General features: G+C 42.0%; 1 protein-coding gene and 1 pseudogene across 12 annotated transcripts in view; one reads left to right on the plus strand and one right to left on the minus strand.

Annotated features, from left to right (window-relative positions):
* Window positions 1-943: 943 nt before the first annotated feature.
* LOC118715090 lies at window positions 944-7,280 on the minus strand (annotated as a pseudogene).
* Window positions 1,858-13,327, plus strand: part of DENND6A (DENN domain containing 6A) — a 53,537-nt gene continuing 42,067 nt past the window's right edge. For 3 of the 12 annotated variants that reach the window (XM_036430760.2, XM_036430757.2, XM_045579021.1), the window contains exon 1: window positions 7,340-7,671. In XM_036430760.2, coding sequence (XP_036286653.1) covers window positions 7,435-7,671 — 237 coding nt within the window. In that variant the 5' untranslated portion in view covers window positions 7,340-7,434. Of the gene's footprint in view, window positions 1,949-7,337; window positions 7,672-13,327 lie in introns of those variants that run through there. The other 9 variants (XM_045579022.1, XM_036430762.2, XM_036430758.2 and 6 more) reach the window with 6 other exon arrangements.

The following is a 13,327-nucleotide window of genomic DNA, read 5'->3' on the forward strand; positions in this document are numbered from 1 at the left end:
CTTATATGTCATATATATGTCTTTTAGTTACATAGATGTATTTAACTGCATTCCAATTTCTTTTTATTTCTTTTTTGTTCTTGTTTTTCTTTTTTAAGTATGGAAGCTCAAGTATAAGATGTAGATTTTTAAAAAAGTTTTATAGAAAAAAAACAAAAACAAAAACAGAATAAAACAAAAAACTCCTTTTATATTCCACAAAAATTGATAGAAAAGCACCTAGCCAGAAGAGCAGATCTGTCTGAAGGCCTCACCCTGCACCCCCCACAACATCCTCTCAGTGGGACAGGGGATAGTCGGTGTGTGTGGGACAATGCTTTGGGTCACCTCTCCTTCCTCCCAGAGCTGTCCCCTGTCCTCCCAACTCCCAACCCCAAGCAACTCCCAAATGTGGAATCAGATTTCCAGTTTTTCTTTTATCTTTCACACACCACAATTATTTCATAATTTTTTTGTTTTACTTTTTTTTATACAAATGGAACTGAAAGGTAGGAGGGAAGGGAGGCAGATAGTGTATTTTATGCCTATAAACCGGTGGTGGTAGGGACATGGGGCTGGGCAAACAGAATACATACAGTCAATATAAAAACATTGAGGTGTTTTTTGTTTGTTTGTTTTTTAAGAAATATGATCAGTATTATCAGGAAGCATATATATAATGTATAATCACAGTGGTGTGGCAAGTGTGTGTTTTTAATGCTTTTATTGATCTTTTTATTTTTATTTTTTAGAGAGAGAGTAAGGGAGAGGTTAGAGAGATAGAAATATCTATGAGAGAAAAACATCATTGATTGGCTACCTCCTGTGCCCCTCTCCCTGCCCCCACAGTGGATTGAGCCTGCAGCCCTGACCAAGAATTGAACCAATGGCCTCTTCATTCCTAGGACAACACTCAACCACTGAGCTACACCAGCCAGGTAGAAACACTGAGGTTTTGGGGGGGTTTTATGAAACACTGAGTTTTGATAGCAAAACGTGGCAGGCCTTGGAGACAGAGATGGGTGTTTATCAGCTTTATTCTCAGGGTGTGATGGCTCCATGCAGGTCGGTGACACAAGTTACTGTATGACCTGTCAGGGAGGGAAGGGACAAAGGAAGGGAGCAGAGTTGTGTAAGAAAGGAATCTAAGGAGTGCATAGCATGTCCGGTTAAGGTGAAGCAGAGGTTTTACAATTGCTGCTTTCTCTTCAAAGCATCCACCAAATCATTTTTAAGAGCTTCTTGTTTTGATTTGTCTGTAAAAGTCTGCACAGACCTCAGCCCATTGATGATGTCCTTTGTTTTTCCAAAGTAGATCTCATTCAGCATACTTTGGATTTTGTTTCCCATATCCTCTATGAAGCGCCTGGTATTGGCTATGTGTGGTGAGCAGTAACTCACAGTTTCACCTTTCTCCATCTGAAATGCTGCCTCCGAGGTTCATGGTGCCAGAGCCAGGTTTGTTGGTTTGTAGCCACAGCATTGCTGAGGAGGTTAGCTTCTAATGGGTGGTACAGCCAATGGTTTCTCTTGCACTTCCACCACATGGATGGAATCCCAGCAGCCTCTGATCTTCTTTCATCCATCTCCAGCCTTCTTATGAGGATCACCCAGCAAAGCCATGATCCAGATCCCACAGACAGACAGATGAGATGCTGCCTTCAAAATACAGATCTTGATACTGGTCAAAGGCATTGTTGGCTTCCACCTCCCGCTTTCTCACCCGAGCAGAAGGCATGCCCCATCTTCCATCCCCTATAGATGGTGACCTATAGGAGTCCCCATCTCTGTTGTAGTCACACAAAAGGTAATCATTTCCCACCATCTTCTTGGGCGATTTTCAGTGTCTGGTCAACAGATGACAGATCTTCACTTAGACTGGGACCAGGTCAATCAGGTCAATCTTGACTTGCTGTGGAGGCAGGTGCCTCATTAAGTCCAAGACACAGTCCAGCTGCTGATCATTCATGGTGGCGATGGCGGCAGAGCCCTGGCTCCCAACTCCCCAGGTGTCCAGCTACTTACATAGAAATTAAGAATAAAAGAATTGTTTGATTTCAAACAAAAAATGACTCCTTTATCAAGATATTTTTTATCAACTCGAGTGTTTTTTTTTATTTTGCAAATAATTTCTAAAAACAGAATCATTTGTTATATTTTATTTTATGACCTACCTTTTTTATTTTAAACATTTTTTTCCTGTTACATAATGATCTTCTATGGCATTTTAAAGGATTGCATAACAGTCTATTGAATGGATACATGATATTTTTCAGTCAGTCCTCTATTGTTGGATACTTAGGTGGTTTCCAATTTTTCACATGCTATGCAACTCTATTATATTATACCCTTGTTATCTCTTTTTAAAAATCCTCGCCCAAGAACATGGTTTTATGTATTTTAAAGAGAGAGGAAGGTAAAGAGAGAGAGAGAGAGAGAGAGGCATCTTATTGTGATAGAGAAACTTCAATTAGTTGGCTCCCATATACCCCCTTACTGGGGTTCGAAACTGAAACCAAGGTATGTACCCTGACAAGCAAATGAACCTGAAATTTTTCTGGTGTATGCTTTTGCCAACTGAGTCACCCAGCCAGGACACCCTTGTTATCACTTAATGTTTAGTTACAAAAGCAATATATGCTCTTTGTAAATAATAAAACAATGCAGAATTATGTAAAATAAAAAGCAAAGTTCCCTATTTCTATTCACCAGCACTTTTATTTCCCAGCATTTCAATTCCCCATGGGCAACCACTGTTCATAGTTTACTGCATATCCTTCTGAATGCTTTTATTTTTGACTCCTGTTTTTCTTTCCTTCCATTCTATTAACCTATAGCCTCCTGTTTTCTTCTCTTTTCATGCTCAGCTTCCACCAGCCTCTTTACTCTTATTTGCTGGTTAGTCTGGGAAACCTGACAAGCTTATCTGTTAGAATGATGTGGAAATTCAGACAAAGTAATTTCTGAGCAAAGGCCTCACATATCTCTGATTAAAGAACATAAATTTTACTGGTTACCTTTTCTGTTTTTCATTTTGACTGCTAGTTAGCCTATTAAAACTGCTCCCTGGCACTTAGAGTCAGACAGTTGGAAAAGTAACCTTCAAATAATTAAGGTGTTGCTATCTTTACTTTTCATAAACTAAGAGTGAAGTATATTTAAGAAACACTTCTGTTAACTTTTCATGTGTTCATACAACTGACCATGAAAGAAAAATTCTATCAAATAGGAGAATAATAATTAGAGATTTTATTTTAGTGTATTGATTCACTCATTAACTATTTACTGAGTGTCTGCCATGTTCCAGGCACTTTAAAGATATTAGGAATGTAAATATAAAAAAAACAAAACTCTTGCCTGGCCAGTGTGGTTTAGTGTCAACATATGAATCAGAAGGTCACGGTTTGATTTCCAGTTAGGGCACATGCCTGGGTTGCTGGCTCAATCCCCAGTGGAGGGTGTGCAGGAGGCAGCCAATCAATGATTCTCTCTCATCATTGATGTTTCTCTCTCTCTCTTTCTCTCCCTTCCTCCCTAAAACCGGTAAAATATATATATTTCTTTACCTTTTTGTTCTCCTTAAACTCTTACAAGCACTATTAAGGAACCACCAAACAGTGTGTTTTATTGTCTTCTTTGCCTGGATCCTCCCTTCAAAATCTGCATTTGAGCATTTTGTCTCTCAGAGGCATGTGGCAGTAAATTTAGTTGTCTATTGATAACCCATTGGTACTTGAGCCTTTTGCATTTCTCTGTGTGTTTTCTCTCCATTACAAATGTGGTTATGGCCCAGCAGCTGCAACAGCATTTAGCTTTGGAGCAAGAGGGAAGTCCTCTGGCTACCCCAGGAGGTGGATATCTCAGGTATTTGGACTCCCTCCAGGTCCTTTTGGTAAAATTTAGCCCGGAGATTTGGCATGGCAATTCACACCATTATCCAAGGCTCACACTCTTTTACTTTCTTTCTTTCTTCTTCTCTTTTTAAACTACAAAAATTGCTGAAATGCCAGGAGTTTGGTTAGAAATGAATAGGGAAGTCTGGCATGTTTTTAATCCTGTGCTCAATGTTGTTGGTAATATTAGAAGAGCAGCAGAGCCCTGAATCCAGTCATGCTCTTGGCTAAAGCAGCCTACCCTGACTCAAGCGCTCCTCAAATGAAAAAAGACCCAGGGCTTTAGTTGACAGTAAATGCAACCTGAGCCAGTGATGTGACCTGGCTGCCAAAACAAGCAAATGTGATCTGAACCAGCGTTAATAGAAGGCGGGTGGCTGGGACAAGGAAGGTAATAGTCCCAGAGTACACTCTGCAGTGGTCACATCACACCTGGAGGATGGTGTTTCCTCCTGGGCGCTGCATTTTAAGAGTGATGTGGAAAAGTTGGAGTATGCCCAAGTTGGGCAACAGGATGATGAATGGCCTAGAAACTAATATCCTTTGAGGAACAGTTGGAGGAACTGAAGTAGTTTACCCTGGAAACTGGAAGGCATGAGGATGTGGGATAACCATTTTCAAATATTCGCAGGGCTATCGGATAGAAGAGTTGGACTCCTCCCTGGAATCTCAGCAAACACAACTTAAGCCAGTGGGTGTACATTACAAAGTGGCTGATCTTGTCCCCATAAAAGGAATAATTTTCTAGCCCTTCTGAGCATCCAGAAAATAGCAGCTTTGTAAGGAAGTGACTATACCTTAATAAGGGGTGTTAGGACGGTGGCCGGCTGCCTGAACTTCAGACAATTCATGAATAGGATGGGAGGTTTGGAGAGATGCCCTGATCCAAGCTCCTTCCGCACTCAAAGGTTCTAATAACAAAACCTTAAAAATCAAAAAATAAAAAATTACTCCCTTTTCTCTTAGACCCCATACAAGCAGTAACCACAGAAATTGTTAAAATTGATGAAGTTGGAAGGCAAAAAATCCATAGGAACTTCCCTGATGGTTGTGAATTTTGTTTTAGTAATTTTTTTTCTAACTGAATATATATATATATTTTTTTCATTTTTAAGATTCTTTAGAGCCCTTCTATGCTTTCTTTCTCATCAAATTTATGCTCCTCTTTTTAAAAATATTTTTAATTGATTTCAGAGAGGAAGGGAGAAGGAGAGAGAGATAAAAACATCAATGATAAGCCCTAGTTGATTTGGCTCAATGGATAGAATGTTGGCCTGTGGACTGAGAGGTCCCAGGTTCCATTCCCGCCAAGGGCACATACCTGGGTTTCGAGCTTGACCCCCAGAAGGGGTTGTTCAGGAGGCAGCCGATCAATGATTCTCTTTCATCATTGATGTTGTTTTTTTTGTTTTTTTGTTTTTTTAAAGAATATATTTATTGATTTTTTACAGAGAGGAAGGGAGAGGGATAGAGTTAGAAACATCGATGAGAAACTCCGATCAGCTGCCTCCTGCACACCCACTACTGGGGATGTGCCTGCAACCAAAGTTATATGCCCTTAGACTGAAATTGAACCTGAGAACTTTCAGTACGCAGACTGACGCTCTATCCACTGAGCCAAACCGGTTTAGGCTCATCATTGATGTTTTTATCTCTCTCTCCCTCTCCCTTCCTCTCTAAAATCAATTTTATATATATATATATATATATATATATATATATATATATATAAAATATATATAAATTTTAATATATATATTAAAAAAAAAGAATATCGATGAGAGAAAATCATTGATTGGCTGCCTCCTGCACCAGCCCCTTAGGGTATCGAGTACAACCTGGCATGTGCCCTTGATCGGAATCAAACTTGAAACCCTTCAGTCCACAGATCAATGCTTTATCAACTGAGCCAAACTGGCTATGGCTATGCTCCTCTTAACATGTTGTTTGCAGGACACTATATTTTGATAAGATTACTCTTAACCCAAATTATAAAGCAGCATTTTGGGGAATAGCAATCGGTATCCACATGTCAAACAACCAGCTCTATGGAACAGCTGGTATTTAAAGTTCATTAATCGTTAATAATGAGGTAGCATACAGTGAAATAATCTGGCCCTTCCTGAAAATCGGTGAAGTAAGCAGGCTGGAAATGATTATTCCGATTTTATTCAACACCCACCATGCTAAGAATAAAATGCACAAGTTCATCTTACATCCTAAAGAAAGTCTATTGCAAACATTATCCTTGATGGCTGAGGATACTTGACTCTCTGCTTGAAAACAGGGATGCTAACAGTTGCCTCAAATAAAAATCCTAAGGTTGTGGACAGAACAGTGTTAGCTAAATGGGGTAGATTTGACTGGGCAGGGTGGCAAAAATGCTTAGGAGCTCTGGCTGTCAGAGACCTGGGTTTAACATTTTTTTGTTCTGCCCCCTGCTGCCTGTGATATCACTGTCATGTCATGAAGCCTCAGGGTCCTTATCAGTACAATGGGAATAATAATAATAGGTTTTGTCTTTTTTAGCTGTTGGGAGGATTAGATAGAATAATGTGTGTAAAGGCACGAACACGAGTGCTGTTTTCAAAAATTATATTTATTGTGGGTTAATATCCATTGTTTATTACGCATTTTTTTTAAATTGGGGTATTATTGTGTTTCCTATTTACTTTCACTGTGCAGTTTATACTTAGCATAGTAGGTGCTGAATAAATCCTAGTCAGTAATATCATGCTGGACCAACAGTCAGTAACAATTCAACTGAGCAAGGCAAGTGCTTCCTGGGTGCCCAGCCCAGCACTAACTAGTCTGAGAATACAAGGCTGCCTGATACTGGGCCCTTGCTAAGAGTGATGCGTAGGTTGCTGTGGAGGCCAACTTGCCGTTCCAGAAAGGTCTGGAGATGCTGTGTGAGTGCTGAGTGACTCACAGGGATGCAAGCCAAGCAAGGTGGGAGGGGCCTTAGTGAGGAGGAAAAGCTGAGTGCAGGCTCAGAACTCCTCCATCAGCAGACTGTTGGCTGGAACTGTTAAGCTGGCATCGGTGCTATACTTGTTGGCCTAGTCATGCAACCTCTCGGAACCCGTTTGCTTCTCTGTAAAGAAATAAATAACGAGGTCTACGTACGAGCCAGGATGCGAAGATTCAGTGAGGCGATCTTTGTATAAAGTGCTTGCTTGGCACCTCAACTGGCACGGAATAAGTGTTCAATGTTTGTTACCATTACCATTAATTTAATTTAATAATACCTTCTAGTTATGAGCCGGGAGTCCTTCATTGGACTGTGAAGGAGGGTGCCAGGACTCATAAACCGCCGGCCAGTATCGAAGAGCTTTCAGACACGGCGGCCGGCGCCTGACTGCTAATCCCAGTCCAGCGCCAGCGTGACGTCCCCACGTCCGCGCGGCGCGGGGCTCCCAGGGTCACGTGGGTTCCGGTCTCGCCTCGGCGGAGCCCGTCCCCCGCGGCTGCGGCTGCGGCGGCCGCGCCTGCGCAGACCCGAGCGCGCTCTGCGGCTCGCTCCGCGGCGGAGGCGGCGCGAACAGCCAGGGGCCGGTGGATGGCTCTGTGGGGCCCGGACAGCTCGGGGCCCTGCTCCCGCGGGCCGCTGGAGGAGGCGGGGGCGGCGGCCGAGGAGCGCGAGGCGCCGGCGGCGGAGGCGGCGGCGGCGGTAGCCGTGCCGCTGGACGAGGAGGAGGATGATGGCCGCGGCCTACTGCGCTGGGACGGCTTCTCGGCCTGGCTGCACTGCGTGTGTGTGGTGGGCTTCGACCTGGAGCTGGGCCAGGCCGTGGAGGTGAGGCCGGGCCGCAGCGCTGTCCCGCCGCCCTGCCCGGGTTCGCACCTGGGCGGCCTTTGCGGAGCGTGTGGCCTGCGGTCCGCCGGCCTGGACCCCGGCCCCGCGCATCTGGGCGTGGCTGGCCGCCCCTCCGCCCCTCGGGCCGGGCTGCGGTCTATTGGCAGGTCCCCTGGGAGCATCCTGGGCTGCGGCTAGGGGTGAAAAGTTCTCAAGGCCCCTCCTAAGCACTTGCTGATTTTTGTTCTGTGTGTATATGTGTGTGTGTGTGTGTGTGTGTGTGTGTGATCCTGGTGTCACCAGAATAACTGAAATGGTTAGCGGCACCTGGAGGAGGCTGCAGGCAGGATGTCTGGGAGTTTTTCAAGAAGCAAACAATGCCCTTGACATACGGTGCAATATAATAGCCAAGACTCTTACAACAAACTTTTTTTTTTTTAAGACTAAGAGATTGTTTTGATCATTCACAGTAGTACTCTTAGAGCATTTTAGTGAGCCTGAGCCGAAATGCATAGCATGCATTTTCTCATTTTCCTCCTTTTGTTCCTCACTTCTGTTATTTCTTGGTGTTGCTTCTGAAGCAGTTGGCCTGAAAACTAATATGAAGGACAACATAAGGAATATCTTTCGCTTGTGAATCTGTCAAATTTTCTATCTTTATGGCACCTTATTGAAAGGCCTTTGAATCTTAATCTGTTCTTTGCATTGTTTAGGGTTTTTTATGTAGCTTAAGAGATTGCTTGTCTTCATGTGTCCAAGAAAAACATCAGAAAGATTCATGTTTGAGATTTTTTTTTTGTAGTGATGCGATTTTAGTGCACCATCTCATTTTTACTTAATTGACATGAGTTGGCTAGGAAAATGGGCCAGGGAGGTTTTTCTTAATTTGAAGATATTGCTTTTTGTATTCAGCCTGACTTCGCTTATGTTTTATCATTATGTAGTTCCATACATTGTTTCCACAAAGATCTAGGCATTATGCTGGTTGTTGGGCATACAAATATGAACGATATGCTCTAAACTATATTTGAGGAATGAGACTATAATTTAGAGAAGAACCAAGAATTAATCACAGTAGCAGATAGGGCCAGATGTGGTGCCTGGCACATATGGTGTTCAATAAATACTTCTGGTAGAATGAATGAGTACATGAACAATTCTTTACCTTATTGAGATAGAAACAACCGGTTCTCAAAGAAATTAAAGAAGAGATTTATAAACCATATATTGACTATATTAACACATTTATCTGAAATTATATGTATAGCAAACTACAATTTAACCAGAAAACAATGGTTTGGGTTGTTGTAGTTTATTACATTTTTTTATATAGCTAAACGAAATCATTTGGGACATTCTTTTTAACATGAATATGGTTTTCTGACCAAATAAAGAATGCTTAGCATAATTAAAGTGCTACAAAAATGTGGATCATTAAAGGTCTTATTTTGCATTTAATTTTCCATTGTATGTGCTGTTGCAGAGTTTTCTTTAAGTCAGTTATTCATAATGTTTTTTGCATTCTGAAACTTTAAAAATATATGATGAATTTCATGAACTCTCTCCATTAGGAAAATGCTTACTAATACAAAATTATGTATTTGTTTTAGTATACTTCCTGGAAGTTATCTATGGACCTTATAGTCCATTGTCTCTAGATTAAGAACCATTGATTTTAGAAGCTGTAGGATGAGAGGGGGGAAGATTCCCTAATGAAGGATCCAAAGACAGATAAACACATTAAGTGAGATGCAACACAACAATTTTGTTTTGTTTTTCTGAGAAACATAGAATATTGCACTTTGCCACTTTTAAAGAAAAAGGAACACAGATTAGAAACTAATTAACAAAATAGTTGAAAAACATAGTATTTTACCTTTGTATTATGACCATACCTAGGCCAAAAATGGTCAGAATGAGTGGCTATAATGGCATAAGGAGGTGTGTATAGCCTGGCTGGTATGGCTCAGATCTGTGAACCAGGAGGTCATTAGTTCAATTCCATGTCAGGCACATGCCCAGGTTGCAGGCTCAATCCCCAGTAGGGGCGTACAGGAGGCAGGCAATTAATGATTTTCTCTCATTAATTACGTTTCTATAATACATCTCTCCCTCTTCCTTCCTCTCTGAAACAAATAAAAATACATACTTTTAAAAAAGGTTTGTGTAGAATTGTGTTGGAGAAGTGACAGATAGTAGCCCATCTCTACTTCCGATGAAGCACAACCATGGGGATTCAAAAGGGAAATTAAAGAATAGGTAAAAACTAGGCTTGGACAATAATATCCTAGAACCTAGCTGTGCTATAAAAAGCAGTCATTGAATATTAGGCCTGGGAGACTTAAGAATCTGTTCTGCCAAGACAGAAAGCACCATTTGCAGATTTTAAATGCATGAACAGTGCCACTTATTTAAGTTTAAATCCCTACTAAAGTGACAGTATAGAATATTGATCAGGAACTCTAGATTCTAGAGCTGGTTTTAATCTATGTACTTTGAGTACATTACTTTGCTTGTTGGAACCTGGTGCTGCTCCTCTGTAACGGGGTAACAGTACATTTGTCATGGCATTGTGAGAGATAAGTTAATGTTTGCGAAGCATTTGGAATAGTACCTGGTACCCAGTAAGGCCTATGTAAGCATTGAGAATCCCCCCCCCTTTTTTTTAAATGTATTTTTATTGATTTTGGAGAGGAACTAAGAGGGGGAGAGAGAGATAGAAACATGAGTGATGAGAGAATTATCAGCTGCCTCCTGCACGACCTCCACTGGGAATGGAACCGTGACGTCCTGGTTCATAAGTCTTTGCTCAATCACTGAGCCACACTGGCTGGGTGAGAGTCCCTTTTTCATTAATATATATATATATATATATATATATATATATATATATATTTTATTTTATTTATTTTATTTTATTTTATTTTATTTTATTTTATTTTATTTTATTTATTTTTTTTTTTACAGAGAGGAAGGGAGAGGTACAGATAGTTAGAAACATTGATGAGAGAGAAACATTGATCAGCTTCTTCCTGCACATCCCATACTGGGGATGTGCCTGCAACCAAGGTACATGCCCTTGACTGGAATCAAACCCGGGACCCTTCAGTCCGCAGGCTGACTCTCTAGCCACTGAGCCAAACTGGTTAGGGTCCTTTTTCATTTTTGATGGGGAGAACTTTTTGCTTTGTGAAAATGAGGCCTTTGGACTTCAGTTTTTGCACTTGTAAGATGAAGTTGAGTTACTAGAAATAGTACTTGTTTTTTTTAAGTAGGAGAATATTTCCCCCTGTGTAAATAAAGACTTGGCTAATCCGGTTGAAATGGTGCCTGTGTGTGTATATTTGGTTATACGCAGCAGAAACTAAGCTTACAGCTCAAGCAGAAAGGGGGAACTTGCTGTCAGGCTACAAGGTGTTTTAAGATACCCAACCTACAAACCTGGTGGGGCTTCAGAAAATGGCTAGAGCCCAGAACCAAGCACATACCTTGTTTATGCTCTTGTTTTCTGGATTTTGTTCATGTTTCATGCTCCCTGCAAACTGACTTCCTCTACTTTTGTGATATTTATGGTGGCGAAGTTGCCCCTTTCAGCCACTTCAATGGAGAGCGAATGTCACTCACATTCCAAACACTAGGTAGGGGTGTCGAGCTCAATCAGAGAAGGGGCCAAAATCTAAAATCCAGCCTAAATCGCGGGCCGAATGGTTTACTGAACAGTCATAAACTGTCATTGTGATGGAAACGCAGCGGAGTGCAGTGATGACAGCGCGGTGTGGGCCACATTGCAAGGCCTGGCGGGACGGATTTGGCCCGCGGGCCTTGTGTTTGACACATGTGCGTGACTAGAGGAAGAAACTCAGACCTGGTTTGGGGCAGATTATCACTCTGATACAATCAGCTGAAGACCTGGGTGGTTGGGAGCAGATGATCACTCTGATACCATCAGCTGAAGACCTGGGTGGTTGGGGGCAGATGATCACTCTGATACCATCAGCTGAAGACCTGGCTGGTTGGGGGCAGATGATCACTCTGATACCATCAGCTGAAGACCTGGGTGGTTGGGGGCAGATGATCACTCTGATACCATCAGCTGAAGACCTGGGTGGTTGGGAGCAGATGATCACTCTGATACCATCAACTGAAGACCTGGCTGGTTGGGGGCAGATGATCACTCTGATACCATCAGCTGAAGACCTGGGTGGTTGGGGGCAGATGATCACTCTGATACCATCAGCTGAAGACCTGGCTGGTTGGGGGTCGATGATCACTCTGATACCATCAGCTGAAGACCTGGGTGGTTGGGAGCAGATGATCACTCTGATACCATCAACTGAAGACCTGGCTGGTTGGGGGCAGATGATCACTCTGATACCATCAGCTGAAGACCTGGCTGGTTGGGGGTCGATGATCACTCTGATACCATCAGCTGAAGACCTGGGTGGTTGGGGGCAGATGATCACTCTGATACCATCAGCTGAAGACCTGGGTGGTTGGGGGCAGATGATCACTCTGATACCATCAGCTGAAGACCTGGGTGGTTGGGAGCAGATTATCACTCTGATACCATCAGCTGAAGACCTTGTTGCACAAAATGTCAGGAGGGGAGGGGGCTTGTCTGAGGTGAAGGAGACAGTTGGGGGCAGGGTGTCTTGAAAGCTAGAAGAGCTGGCAAAAGGTACAAACTACAGGAGGTGTACTTAGCTTCTTTTTCCCCCCCTCAGAAGTGGCCATGAAGCATCATCAGAAATTCTTAAGTGTCCTGTGGAATAGGTTTGAAATTCTGTTACTTCTAGATCGGAAATTACCTGATTATCTAGAAAAGCCTTAATTATCTCAATGCAGAATTGCCTTATTTACTCAAGTTCCCTCCCACCTCCCACCCCCATTGAGTAATAATATGCTCATTGTTGAAAACTTGGCAAGAAAGAAAATTATAAACACTAGAAAACATCACTCATAGTTCTATTAAGAAACAACTGCTGTCAGTATTTGGCATTTTTGTTAATGCTTTTTTCCCCCCTTTACATAATTTTGTATCTGTCAAGGATTAATTTGATAGTTAGTAACAGAAACCCTGAAGAATAAATTTAAGAAAAAAGAGATTGATTGTGGGGAGTCTCTTGGATCACACTTACAGGAAACGGGAATGAACCTTACGGAATTTGGAAAGCCCCAGGCATTTTTGCCTTGTTTCTGGATCTGTGTGGTCTTTTGTCTGCTTTTCTTTGCATGTCTTGTTTCATTCTCCATGCTGAGAGTGGTTTTCTCTGCAAGTGTCACAATTTTCAGCTCCCAGGTTCTACTTGACTTTGGGGTTACTCTGGTACTGATTTTAGCCACTCTACTCTTGTATTCTGGAATCAGACTGAAGTGTAACTCAAGTAGTGGAATATCCGATTGGCTCAGAATGGGTTAAGTTCTCCGTTTTGTTTGTTGAGCTGTAATTAGAAGACAGGTTCTCAATAACTGTAGTGGCTACTTAAGCTCATTTCTGTAGAAGGCAGGAAGGAGACACTTTCAAAAGCATGGGCTGAGTAGCAGACCACTGTAAAAGACTGCTTTTATTAATAAACATTCTCATTAACAATTTGCCAGATCATTGAAGAGTCTTCATAAATAACTTTATGGACCAAATCATCTTGCTTAATTTGGA

This window comes from Pipistrellus kuhlii, unplaced genomic scaffold, assembly GCF_014108245.1.
Source record: "Pipistrellus kuhlii isolate mPipKuh1 unplaced genomic scaffold, mPipKuh1.p scaffold_m20_p_11, whole genome shotgun sequence".
Classification (NCBI taxonomy): Eukaryota; Metazoa; Chordata; class Mammalia; order Chiroptera; family Vespertilionidae; genus Pipistrellus; species Pipistrellus kuhlii.